The sequence below is a fragment of the Elephantulus edwardii genome, unplaced genomic scaffold, assembly GCF_000299155.1.
Source record: "Elephantulus edwardii isolate Elephantulus edwardi_28Jun2011 unplaced genomic scaffold, EleEdw1.0 scaffold00405, whole genome shotgun sequence".
Taxonomy (NCBI): Eukaryota; Metazoa; Chordata; class Mammalia; order Macroscelidea; family Macroscelididae; genus Elephantulus; species Elephantulus edwardii.
The window spans coordinates 993589-1006913 of record NW_006400155.1 but is presented as its reverse complement, the minus strand read 5'-3'; the positions used below and the strand labels follow the sequence as shown (position 1 = coordinate 1006913).

General features: G+C 40.9%; 1 protein-coding gene across 4 annotated transcripts in view; it reads left to right on the top strand.

The window, feature by feature from the left end:
- The window catches only part of OSBPL3 (oxysterol binding protein-like 3), a 132331-nt gene that overhangs the window by 66006 nt on the left and 53000 nt on the right, over positions 1–13325 (top strand). For all 4 annotated transcript variants that reach the window (XM_006902392.1, XM_006902395.1, XM_006902393.1 and 1 more), the window contains one exon: positions 10614–10744. In XM_006902392.1, the coding sequence (XP_006902454.1) occupies positions 10614–10744 (131 nt within the window). The remainder of the gene's footprint in view (positions 1–10613; positions 10745–13325) is intronic.

Sequence of the window (13325 nt, the reverse complement as noted above, 5' to 3'; positions counted from 1 at the left end):
CCATGGCCTGTATCAGGCGCACCTTAGTCTCCAGAGAGACTCCGTTGTTCCTGAGTACTTTAGAGAGGTCCCTAACAGCAGACTTTCCCATCGCGATACGCTTTTTGATTTCCTGACTGCTGGTGCCAAGGGTGTTGGCTGTGTAGGAATTAATTTAAAAATTTATTCTAATTAATTCAAATTCTAATAGCACTGATGACCTAGTGGTAAGGAACCACGTTGCAATCCTGAAGGTGTATGGTTCATATCCACTAGTTGCTCTGTGGAGAAGGATGGGCAGTCTCCTACTGTGTGATTAACTGCCTCTGAAAACCCGCTGGAGGGTCAGCTGTGGGTCGGTTCTGACTCCTTAGTACAAAACAATGACAACAACAACAACATCCTAATGAAGATATTCATGATAGCACCATTTATCGTATAAAAAATTAGAAATAGATGGAAGACCCTGGATGAGATGGATTGATAAAGTAACTTAGGCAATAGGAGTGGGTGTATGGAATCTATGAGACTGGCTCAGGACAGGGCAGGCTTCAGAGCTGCTGTACAAAGGGTCGCTCTGAATCATAGGCAACTTGATGCACATAACAACAACAACATTAAGCATTAGAGGAATGCAAATTAAAACTGTAATAAGATCCTACTACCTACCTACTAGGACAGTGAAAATAAAATGATCCTGAAAATAACAAAAGCTTGTGAAAATTCAGAGAAACTGTATCTTTATTGTATTACTGCTGGAAATGTAATATGATTCAAGTACTCTAGAAAATAGTTTAGCAGATTATTTTGCAAAGCCAAACACACACTTGTTAGAAAGCCAGCAGTTACATTCTCACCCATGTATTCCAGAAAATGAAAACGTAGGTCCAGACTAAGCAATATGCAGATGCTCAGAGTAGCATTCTTTGCAATATCCAAATGCTGGAAATAACAGGTGATTAAGCAAATTGAGTATGCCTGTATTATGGAAAGACTACTCATCATCATCAGAACCCACTCATAGCTGACTCTGCAGCAGGTTTTCAGAGGCTTTACATTGCGTTAGCAGGATGTCATCCATCTTTCTCCAATAGAGCTGCTAGTGGATTTGCACCACCTGACTTTGGCTTGCAGAGTATTTCCTTACCTAGTAGGCCATCAGATCGAAGCTCTAACAAGAAGGAAACTATTGATATTTGTAGCAACTTGGATGGGCTTTTAGGATGTAATAGTAAGTGAAAATAGCCAATCTCAAAAAGCTATTAGTCTACTTATACAGCATCCTTGAAATGACAAAATTATATGGCTGGATATGAGATTAGAGGTTGTCAGAGTTTAGAGGAGGAGGAAACAGAGAGCAGCCTAAGCATGACTATGAGGAGAGTGTGAAGTGTCTTTGTGAGGTTGGAAAGTCCCATATCTTTTTTTTTTTTTTTTAAATTTTTGTGTGAGTGTACCGTCAAATCAGATCTGACTGGTACAGGAGGAAATTGTCCCTCCTTTCCCGGCAGAGCATCTGGTGGGGAAAGTCCCATATCTTTATTGTTGCTAGTAGTTATAGGAATCTACACATGTGGTAGAATTGCACTGCATAATGCTCACATTGTTGTTGTTGTTGATTGCCTTCAAGTCAAGCATGACTCATAGTGACCCTGTGAACAAAAGGCTTGAAGCCCATCTACAACTATCGACATTTATCAAAGTTCATAGAGTTTACGGTGGTGACATGTTGTTTAGGAAGTGGATGCCACTCCTGCTTCCAAACCTGTTATAGTATATTATTGTTGTTAGGTGCTGTTGAGTTGCCTGCAATGCAAAGCGACCCTATATACAGACGCTCTGAACCCTCCCCTGTCCTGAGCCAGTCTCACACACCAATCCCTATTGCCCCAGTTACTCTATCAATCCATCTCATCTGAGGCCTTCTTTTCCTGCATTGTCCGTCCACCCTTCCAAGCGTGATGTCATTCTCCAAGGACCAATCTTTCCTAACTACATGCCCAAAGTGAGTGAGGCTGAGCTTCAAAATCCTAGCCTCCAAGGAGAGACTTGGTTTCACCCTCTCCAAGACAGGCCTATTTGTTTTCTTGGCAGTCCATGGTATGTTCAAGACTCTTCTCCAGCACCACAACCCAAAGGCATATATTCTTTTATCACCATTAGTCATTGTCCAACTCTCTGAAACAAGTAATTGAGAAGACCATTTCCTGGATTAGGCGCATCTTTATATCTAGATTGACATTGTTGCTCTTCAGCACTTTGGAGAGGTCCATGACAGCAGATTTTCCTATTGCAGTTTGTGTTTTGATTTCCTGACTGCTGGTGTTAAGAGTGTTGATTGTGGATCCAAGCAAGCTGTAATTGCTAACAACTTCAATCTCTTCTCCATCTAATATGGTGCTGCCAGTTGGTCCAGTGGTGAGAATCTTTGTCGTCTTGATGTTGAGCTTCACTGGTGAAATCTGAAAACAACTTGTAGATTATCATAGTTTATCATATAAAAATTAGAAATAGATGTTTTACATCACTAATCATTAGGGAAATGCAAATTAAAACCATGATGAGATACTACTACCTACCAACTAGAACAGCTAAAATAAAATTATACTGAAAATACTAAATGCTTTTGATGTTTATTCCTTCAGCTCTCTTAATCTAGAACATTTAATACATAAGCCAAGCTTGTCTATGAATAAATCACTTTGTGTTGTTAAAAGTTTCGGCCTCTTAAACTTCCGTTAAAATCACAAAAAATTTCAGCATCAAACCCACCCCAGCACCATTCACCTTCCCCTAGGGCTGTGTAACTTTAACACCTCTCCATCTGTATAGTGGAAAGAATTAGCTGACTTGTCCCTTAAAAGCTCTTCACACATCTACTTGGTCATTCTGTAATATGAAAGCATCATTTTAGCTAGGTCACTTTCAGATCTATGGGAGAAAATTCCTAAATGATACCATTCATTTTTAATAACATGAACTATCTTTTTAAGATAATGCCCTGTAGAAGGCAGAAGTCCTGCATTCTGCCTTCATTTTGGAAGCTGCTTCCTCAGCAGGGCAGAGGGTGCCATATTGACTCTGTCCATTGATCAGTCTGCCTGCAGAGGTCTGAACCTACATAATGAAAGTCTGTAAGGGGCCTCAGCCAGCTGCTCTGCCTTTCCAACTTTGTGAAAACCTGCTGGTGGCAGAACTGCCACTTACGTAGACTAACTCAGTTTGTACAAAGAGAAAGAGTCACGTGTGTTTGCTCAGCATCCCGAGCCCATGGAACAGTGCATTCCACAGGGAACCAGAGAAGCTATCTTCTCTTCTTGTGATTTTAAAATATACTCTCAGAAACAGAAAAAAAACTCCCCTTGCCTTAGATCAAGGAGTCCCTCAAGACAGGCTGTAACAGACACAGAAACAAGGAACAATTGTTATGCTGATGCTCCCTGTGATGTGTGCTCACACTTGGATACAATCACACTCACACTTGAAACAATGTGATAGCTTTCCCAGGTATGTAAGCCTTCTTTTTTCTTTTATTTTTTTTTAACCAAAAGTTACTGCTGTTCTTTTTTGACTGTGTCTCTAGTCTGTTGACTGATTCCAGAACAACTGAACTGCAGTAAATAATACCAGAATGCCAGTGATGTTAGAACATAGTCTATGCTACCTTTTACTTTCCCCCCAACTTGCTAAGTGAATCTGACTTTATATTCCTACTGTCTTATAAAGCTACATCAGATGTTAGGCAACCAACATATAACAACTCTCATTTTTAAAGTCTTTATTACATTACAGACTGTAAATTATTTTTATGCTCTATCAGTGAACTCATTTCTATGGGTTTGTATTCCTGGCTTTGTGTGTATGTTGGTACACACATGAGCAAATAGAAACAAATGTACTGAAACCTGTGAGAAGTCATTTGCTTTCTTTTGCACATATGAGCTTTTTACATTTTCCAAAATATATTCCATGGATCTTACAAAGACAAATTGCATTAGAGAAATTTGCTGTCAGGGACTTCTCCAAAGTGCTAAAGAGCACTGATGTCAGCCTAGAGATTAAGGGGTACCTGATCTAGGCCATGGTCTTCACAGTTGCTTGCTATGGATCAGAGAGCTGGACAGTGGCTATGAATGATAGAAGAAGAATAAATGTCTTTAAGTTGTGGTGCTGGAGAAGAGTATTGAACATGACATGGACTGCCAAGAGAACAAAGAGGTCTGTCCTGGAGAAGATGAAACCAAGTTAGTCTTTGGAGGCGAGGATTTTTCCTGGAGGGACCAAGTCCTTGGAGATCATGTTTGGAAGGGTGGAGGGACAGCACAAGAGAGGAAGAGCCCCAGTGAGATGGATTGACGTAGTAACTGGGGTGATGAGCGTAGGTGTGTTTGAGTCAGTGACACTGGCTCATGATAGGGCAGGGTTCAGACATATATACATAGGGTTGCTATGAGTCACAGGTGACTAGGTAACACACAACACCAACATTTTATGAAACGTTACTTTTAAAAATGCCTGAAAACACCAACTACATATTTCTTTTAAAAAAATTTAAAAATCTTTGGAGAAAACTAGTGAAGTATGGTCAGTGTCCTTTGGGTCTCACCAACGAAGAAGGAAAGGTCATAGTCAACAGTCAGTAAGGCCCATTAAGTACTTGTCAGATTATTGTGATTTGGGGTATTTTGAATTGATTTTTTTTTAACTTGGATTGACCCCTGTAGTGGAATAGAACTGCCCTACAGGTTTTCTAGAACATAACCTTTCCTATAACATGCTTCAAGGCCTTACTTGTGCAGAACAACTGGGTGAGTTTGAACTGGAATGGTAAGTTAGCTTCTGAGCATTTAACCAGGTTTTCTTACCTAAGTTATTAGATAGATGTAATTTCTTCTCTTTGAGGAAGGGAGATTGGGGTGTTGAGTTGCCCTGTCATTATAATGATAAATCAGGGTTACATCAAATATAATGAAGCTGAGTTTCATTGTGGCATCCTGTACATTTCGGAAGCTAGTGGCTGACTTTGTGGTCTAGTGGGTAAGAAGTTGTGCAGCCAACACAAAGGCAGGCAGTTTATATTCATCTGCTGCTCCTCAGGAGAAAGGCGAACAACCTCCTGGGTTATTTACAGCCTCCAAAAAGCCATCAGGATCACTTATGAGTTGGTTTCAACTCAACATAATAGATATAACACACGTATGTATTTGATTTCTTTTCCCTCTAATACTCTTGGGTGTTTTTTAATTTTATTTTATCCTTTTTAACTATAAAGTAGCACACCTACTGAACTGTGTAAAAAAGTGTATCGTAAAATGAGTAACTGCCCCCCACCCAGGCCCAAAACTAGTGCATGCCGGCACCTAGGACACCCTATCAGTCTATTTCCTGTCTCACTATCCACCCTCCCTGCTTAAAATCCCTGCTATTCTGGCTCTCACAGTAATCACTTTTATGCTTTTCATTATCGTTTTATCATCTATGTGTATGTGATGTACAAATTTAATGGGATTCTTCTTGTTTGGTGGAAAGCCTTGCTTGTTTGCTTGCTGCTCTCTGAAAGCAGGAGGAATTGATTTGGCAGTGAGCTGAGTGTTCCATTTCTTTTACTTAGAGCCTGTTCACCTGACGGGGTAGAGGTGGGTCCCTCGGGATGCACTCAGATCTATCTTCTGTGCGTTGCATGGGAAAGGGACATAGTAGGATATAAAGTGCGGTGGGCTGCCTGGCTTGTTGCTGCCCTGTTTAGACCACCTTAGACACCACTCACTAGATCCTGCTCAGTCCATAGTCACAGAACTGCAGGGTTTTCTGGCAAGGATTGACCTGGAAAGAGAAAACTGTCCACATAGGCCTGCTGTCTGTGTTCCAAGGGACTGCGGTCAACTTCTATCCTCCTGGACCTCTCTCATCTTCTTCATGATTTTTACTGCAGTAACTCACATTTAGTGTTTATTACTTGCCAGGCATCATGCTAAGTGGCTTGCATGCATTATCTTATTTAATCCTCACAGCAATCTTATGAAGTAAATACTATTACCATCTTCATTTAAAATGAGGAAACTAGTGTTGAGGTTCTTCATAAGTTTTCTACAGGTCATGCAGTTACTAAATGGAAAAGCTGGAAAGATTCAGGGCTCTGTGTTGTACTGGCCTTTATTTACTCAGCTGAGCTGTTCAAATCAAAGAGCCAAGGGCATTCCCTAGGCATTGTCAGAAAATGGTAGTGCCTATTGACCCCTGTCTTCTGGCAGCAGAAGAGAAACACCATGATATGTGTGTCCTGTTGTTTCATTCTGGTTTAAGTTTCCTTTTTTTTTTCTTCAATAAATTGGTTATCTGTACTGTGACTTTGTAGGATGATTTAAGTCTATATTTTAAATGCCACAACTTTAGACCAGTTTGGTGACAACCTGTGGAGCAGTTCAGTTGTCATGGCTGTGACATGAAGGGAGGAAGTCATTGATTTGTACTTAGTTTCTGTGTCAGTAAATAGGCTGCTCTTAGATGACAGAGTCTCTAAAACCGCAGCCCTAAGGAATGGAATAATATGCTAGGCTTTTTGCCAAGAAGTGGATCCCAGTCTTTTCGTTTCTCCTGCCCTTCTCCAGCAGAACATAGTGAAGAGCATTGAAAAGATAGTATTCTTGTGATATCCATGATCAGTACGTTAGAAGACAGTTTCCATGTCAAAGAGATAATGTGTGTATTATACGATCAAAAGTCTTTGAGCCTCTTGATATACATTAATGATTTCTAAAATGTCAGTGTCTCCTAGTCCTGAGTTCTTCATGTATCTAAATGTTCACTAGAATGAGTTCAATGTCAAAATTCGAGATGAAAATGCTGAGTCAGGTAGCTAGAAGGATTAGCAAGGGGGGAGGGGTTAAGTGACACATATATTTTTAGAGACTTTTCAAACTTTTAGAAAAGTTACAAATATAATTCAGAGAAGACCCATCTACCTTTTGTCCACATTCATCATTTTTTATATTCACCCCTCTCTTTTCTTCACACACATTTTTCTGAACTATACAATTTGTTCTCTCTGATGCATAACAAGTGATTGGGAAGACCAAAGCCTGTATCAGACGCACCTTAGTCTGCAGAGAGACACCATTGCTTTTCAGTACTTTGGAGAGGTCCCTAACAGCAGACTTTCCCATGGCAATGCACCTTTTAATTTCCTGGCTGCTGTTGCCAAGACAGTTGACTATGGAGCCAAGCAAACTAAAGCTGTGTACAATCTCAATCTCTTCACCATCCATCCTGATGCTGCCAATTGGTCCAGTGGTGAGAATCTTTGTCTTCTTGACATTGAGCCTTAATCCATATTGTAGGCTGCAGTCCTTGACACTCTGCAGCAGGCGCTTCAGGTCCTCTTCAGTTTCAGCAAGCAGGGTTGTGTCATCCGCATAACGCAGGTTGTTGATAAATCGTCCACCAATCTTGACCCCACATTTCTCCTCATAGAGCCCAGCCTCCCGGATAATCTATTCCGCATATAGGTTGAAAAGGTATGGAGATAGGATGCATCCCTGGCGTACGCCCTTCCCAATTTTGAACCATGCAGTGTTCCCTTGCTCTGTTCTGACGACTGCCTCCTGGTCCAAGTATAAGTTTCGCATTAGAACGATCAAGTGTTCTGGGATTCCCATTCTTCTCAGAGTCAGCCATAGTTTGTTATGATCTACACAGTCAAATGCCTTTGCATAGTCAATGAAACACAGATAGACATTCCTCTGGTATTCCCTGTTTTCAGCCAAGATCCATCTAACATCAGCTACAATATCTCTAGTACCACGACCCCTTCTAAACCCAGCCTGGACTTCTGGTAGTTCTCTGTTGATATGCTGTTCCAGTCCCAATCACTTGTTATGCATCAGAGAGTTGGACAATGACCAAGGAGGATAGAAGGAGAATTGATGCCTTTGAGCTGTGGTGCTGGAGAAGAGTATTGAGAATACCATGGACTGCTAGGAAAACAAACAGATTTGTCCTGGAAAGGGTTAAACCGGGTGGCTTCTTGGAAGTAAGGATTCTGAGGCTCCGTCTAACATATTTTGGACATGTTGTGAGGAGAGACCGGTCCTTGGAGAGGGACATCATGCTTGGGAGGGTGGAGGGACAGCGCAGTAGAGGAAGGCCCTCTATGAGGTGGATTGATTCAGTGACTGGGATAATTGGGATGGGAGTGTCAGAGACGGTGCGATTGGCACAGGACAGAGCGGAGTTTAGGGCTGTTGTACATAGGGTCGCTATGATCGCAAGTGACTCGATGGCACATAACAACAACAACAACAGGATCCAAACTTGATTATGCTCATGAGAAACCTATACTTGGGCCAGGAAGCCATAGTCTTTGTAGTTACTTACTGTTTAACAATGTCTAAGGATGATAGAAGAAGAATCAATGCCTTCGAGCTGTGGTGCTGGAGAGGAGGACTGAACATATCAGGGACTGCCAAGAGAACAAACAGGTCTGTCTTGGAGAGGGTGAAACCAAGTTTCTCCTTGGAAGCAAGGATTTTGAAGCTTTATCTCATATATTGTGGGCATGTGGCCAGTAGAAACTGGTCCTTGGAGAAGGAATCATGCTTGGAAGGGTAGAGGGACAGCACAGGAGAGGAAGACCTAGAGTGAGATTAATTGACACAATACCTGGGGTAATTGGGGAAGATATGTCGGAGTCAGTGAGGCTGTCTCAGGATAGGACAGGTTTCAGAGATATTGTACATAGGGTCGCTATGGGTTGAAGGTGACTTGATAGCACATAACAGCAACAACAAAGATCTAAACTTTTGTATATGTTTGGCTTTTGTATATGTTTCTTAAGATTAGGGATATGCTGGTATGTAGTCATAATAATTATCAAATTAGAAAACTTCAGTATTCAAGCAATATTTTTATCCACTCTATATTCCAGTCTTTGAAAAAAATATTTTAGTAGTGGACTTTACCAGTATTTTCTCCTTCAGTGTAAAGTACAATGTGTTGTTGTTGTTGTTGTTGTTGTTAAGTGCCGTCGAGTCGCAGGCGACTCATAGCGACCCTATGAAGGAGAGTCCTTGATGTTTGGGTGCCTTTCATCCTCTCTCCAAGTTCATAGGGTTTCCTGAGGCAAGCTATTATGGAAGTGGTTGCCACTCCTCCTTCCACGCTTGTTCAATCGGGGAGCTCCACCCCACTCTCAGTCCAAATTGGGTAGCCAACCATTAAAGCATTTGACACATGCGTGTCACAGTGTTCAGCCTCACAGCAACCACAAGTGACCGCGGGACGGCAACTTGTACACCAGGGCTATACGACCTAGAGGAATGTCTTTCTCTTGGTAGTCCATGCTTATATATTGCATTTAATTACTATGCCTCTTTAAAACTCAAAACCCAGCCTCATTGCCATGGAGTTGGGATTGATTAATAGAAGACACTTCAGTGTGTTTCTGAGGCTGTAAATCACATAGAAGGAAATTGTCTCTTTCTCCTACAGAGTCACTGGTGGATTTGAACCCCCAGAGACAGGTGGCCTTTGGTGCAACTCTATGTACAGTGCCACCAGAGATACTCTTCTTTGGTTACAAGCAGTTTAGCCACCTTTGTTTTTTATAAAACGACCGTTTTTAAGAAAACAGGCTGTTTTTTAAAAGCAGAATGTTTATTTTGAGTCGATCTGAATTTCCTGATCAGACTTAGGACATCTAATGGCAGCTGGCATCTAACAGAGGCCATGGTGCATCTTTCCCAGGTGTCATGTCCGGAGGCACAGAAGTCCCTCTGCCTCTCATTGAGGATTAATTATAATCACCTGATCAAGGTGCAGTGTTAACATTTTCTCCTTGGCAACTTTAAGTTTTATTTTATAATTTCTCCAGACTTTGAGATACAAGCAAAATAACATGCTAATACTTGATCTCTCAGAAACATAGTCCTTTCAAGTGGCAAAGAAATCCTAATGATAAGTCATAAAGTAATGGAATTTTGCAGTAGGGTAGGTAAAGGAAATTGGAAAGATCCCGTGTGAAAAACAATATATACCAACTTTGTAAGTAAACCAGTATAAAATAAAAATTTTATTTTAAAAAAAAAGATTGGTTTAGATACTCCTACAATGGAATATTAGCTGTAAGGAGAAATGAAGTCCTGATACAAATCATAATGGATATGAACTTTGAAAACATTATGCTGAGTAAAGTACACTGTTATCACAAAGGACTAATCCTGTATGATCCCATAGTGTTGTATGACTGTGTATCTAGAATAGGCAAGTATACAGAGACCAAGGTTTATGAGTGGTTACCAGGTGAGAGGGAGCAGGAAAGAGGGAGCCATTGTTTAGGAAGCATTGAGTTTCTGTTTATGGCGGTGGGAAATTTGGCTACAGTTACCAGCAATGATTGCACAAAATAATGCAATTGATCCACTAACTTGTACATGTGAAAAATGTTGAAGGACTACGTATCTTTGTGCAGAAGTTTAAAAATAATTAAAATCAGCTTCTAATATGCATTTCTTCAATTTACAAAATATTCAGAGCTGTTACTTTTCTAAATTCTTTTAAAAGATAATGCATTCTGTTTAGTATGTTTTAAAATCATCCCTCTTCCTTTATTCCTTTTTATAATGATTATATCTTTATAGTTTACTTCACTTTAAGGTCAGCCTTTAATGCAATATCAACGGAGAGAGAGAAAATGAAGCAGCTGATGGAACAAGATGTCACCTCCTCGCCCTCCGCCCAGGTCGTTGGTCTGAAGCATGCCCTGTCATCCGTAAGTTATGCATCCGTGTCACAGAAAGGGCTGCACGTGTGCCTAGGCTCATGAATTCCTCATATGCTCTATCCTCATGGTTGTGTTCAAAATTCATGACTGCAAAAGCAAAACAAATTGTCCATGTCCCATTCTAGCCCTTCTTCAGGTCTGCTTATTCCAAATACCCAAATGGACCCTAGCCCAAATCTAGTATTTTATTGTGTTTGATACTTTGTTTTGTTTCTTCCTATTTATTAGGCAGATTTTTCTGTTTCCAGAAAGTGTATGTTATGCTTGTGTGTGTGTGTTAAACACTTGTTTGTTAATGTTTGTAAGACGTGGCAGTTTGAAGGTCTATATACCTAGACCCCCCCCAACCCAGACAAGTTAGATGACTTTTCAAATGATACATATTAGAGGAAAATATCAAAGTGACACCTTCTCTTCTATAAAGCACTGATCCTATTTGCCTCTCTCTTAAAGCCATGGAAGTTATTTTATTTGATTATACAGTAGAAAACATTTAGTACCTGCAGCCAGTGTTAGAAGATGAGTCATGCAGCATGTCTGTCAGGTAGTCTTAGAAACTTCATAACAAGAGAAAGATTATCACCAAGCTTCACATTCCTTTAGCAAGTTGTTTTTCATTCATCCACTTGTTCCCTCTCCATTTCAAGTGAATTCCAGCTCATTCTTCAGACTCTGTAGGCTCCACTGGTGTGCCCTGTCCTAGGATCCGGCTTTGATTTGCTGAAGTTGTGGTGGTTCACCCTTTATCTTTTAAGAAAATGGAGAACTTTTGAAATAACACACTTATTTGCTCTTATCCTTTGCTTATACTTACTTTGGAGCTCTTACTTTAAAAAGAATGTATATGCACAGATGAAATTACCATCTGGCGTAATCCTAACATTTCTCTTTAGGGTCAGGTAGAAAGAGGAATTTTAGGAATCCTGACACGAGAAGGATCCCATAACTGAGTCTGGGTGCCAGGAACCAATTGAGCATTGAGAATCAGAAAATCTCTCTATCTTCATATTTCCCATTCATCATGTTACTGAGAAAAGTAATGAGCTTAGTGCGTTATGCGGATGACACAACCCTGCTTGCTGAAACTGAAGAGGACCTGAGCTTAGTGTAATGTGAATGACAAACCCTTTACCAGTCGCACGTATTACTGTTATAAAATACTACAGGGATATTCACTCACTTGAGCATGTGATCTCAAAAATGGAAATGCCACTGGCTTTCTCCGTGAGTGCTGGCGCTGTCCGCGCTGAATGCCTGGAGGTCCTTCAAGTCCAGAGGTGGAAGCAGCCCCTTTTCGGATGGGAGTGATAGTTGGCCATACCTTAGGTCACTGAGTGCTGCCTTGGTTTGAAGAAAGCAAGGTGGTTCTTTTTTTATTTTCTCTTTTCATTTTAAGTTTTGTTTGCTTATGTCCTAAATGGTACAGTGTGTTTCTTAATGTTTTCATTATGTTGGCTTTTCATGCATTTAGAAGGTACCCCTGACCTGGCAGCCCCAAGAGTTCCTTTCCCCATTGTCTTCCTCCTCTCTTACCCCTTTCCTGAAGGTCCGGCCCCATCTCAATAATCTGCTCATCTGATGGCCTTTCAGACTCATTTGGTCGTGATGTCCTGGGCCAGCACTAATGAATTCATTCTTCATCTGTGTGCAAGATTTGAAAATTCAGAAATAGAATGACCTTCTCTTTCGGCTTCGATTCCTGATTGAATTCAAGACTTGGTCTCTATAAATGCATATTTTTAGAGCCATCTAGGGCTTTTGGCATGGGTGTTTTTGTGCCACATGTGCTGTCTTTGGCTCCTTTCCCTTATTACGTCTGCCTGTGGTTTATAGAAGAAAAAAGAAGACAAAGAAATTCCTAAAAATAAAAAATTCCTAAAAAGTATCCCTACTAAGATTGGAGCTCTGCTGGCCTAGTTGTAAGAAACCATGCTATAATCTGAAAGGCACGTGGTTTAAATCCACCAGCTGCTCAGCAGGAGAAGGATGGGTAGTCTCCTCCCATGCAATTAACTGCCTCTGAAAACCCTCCAGAGGGTCAGCTGTGGGTTGGTTTCCATAGCTCAACAGTATTCTCTCTCTGTCTAAGATTCTAGCCACCTTACTAGTACCCAGCAGAAAGCAAGCACCTTACATAGACTATCATCTCTGTTCATTAAGAGATTTTCAAATAACTCATACCATCTCTGGGTACTCAAAAGTAAATTTACAAGTTCTATTTGAGTTCCTGATAGAGCTGTGGGTGTCTTGTCCCTGAACACTCTCAAAAATAGATCCTGAGTATGCGTGGGCAAGACTTAGAGCTTGTTGAGGGTCAGGAAGACAGACAGAAAGACATGTACACACCCCCTCCTGTAGCTGGATGTGGAAGTGTTTGGGGGACAGTCCCATCCTGCTTCACTTTGAGCCAGTTTCCTCCTAGTTGGGAGGTTGGGATGAGGAGTGGGACCTGAACAGGGAAGAATCAGAGTCCCTGTGTGTATGCTCATATCTGGGGTCACAGGCCTTACCTCTACCAGGTAAGTTTTTTAGTTTAAACAAAATAGTCATAGTCCTGAAGAATTAATAG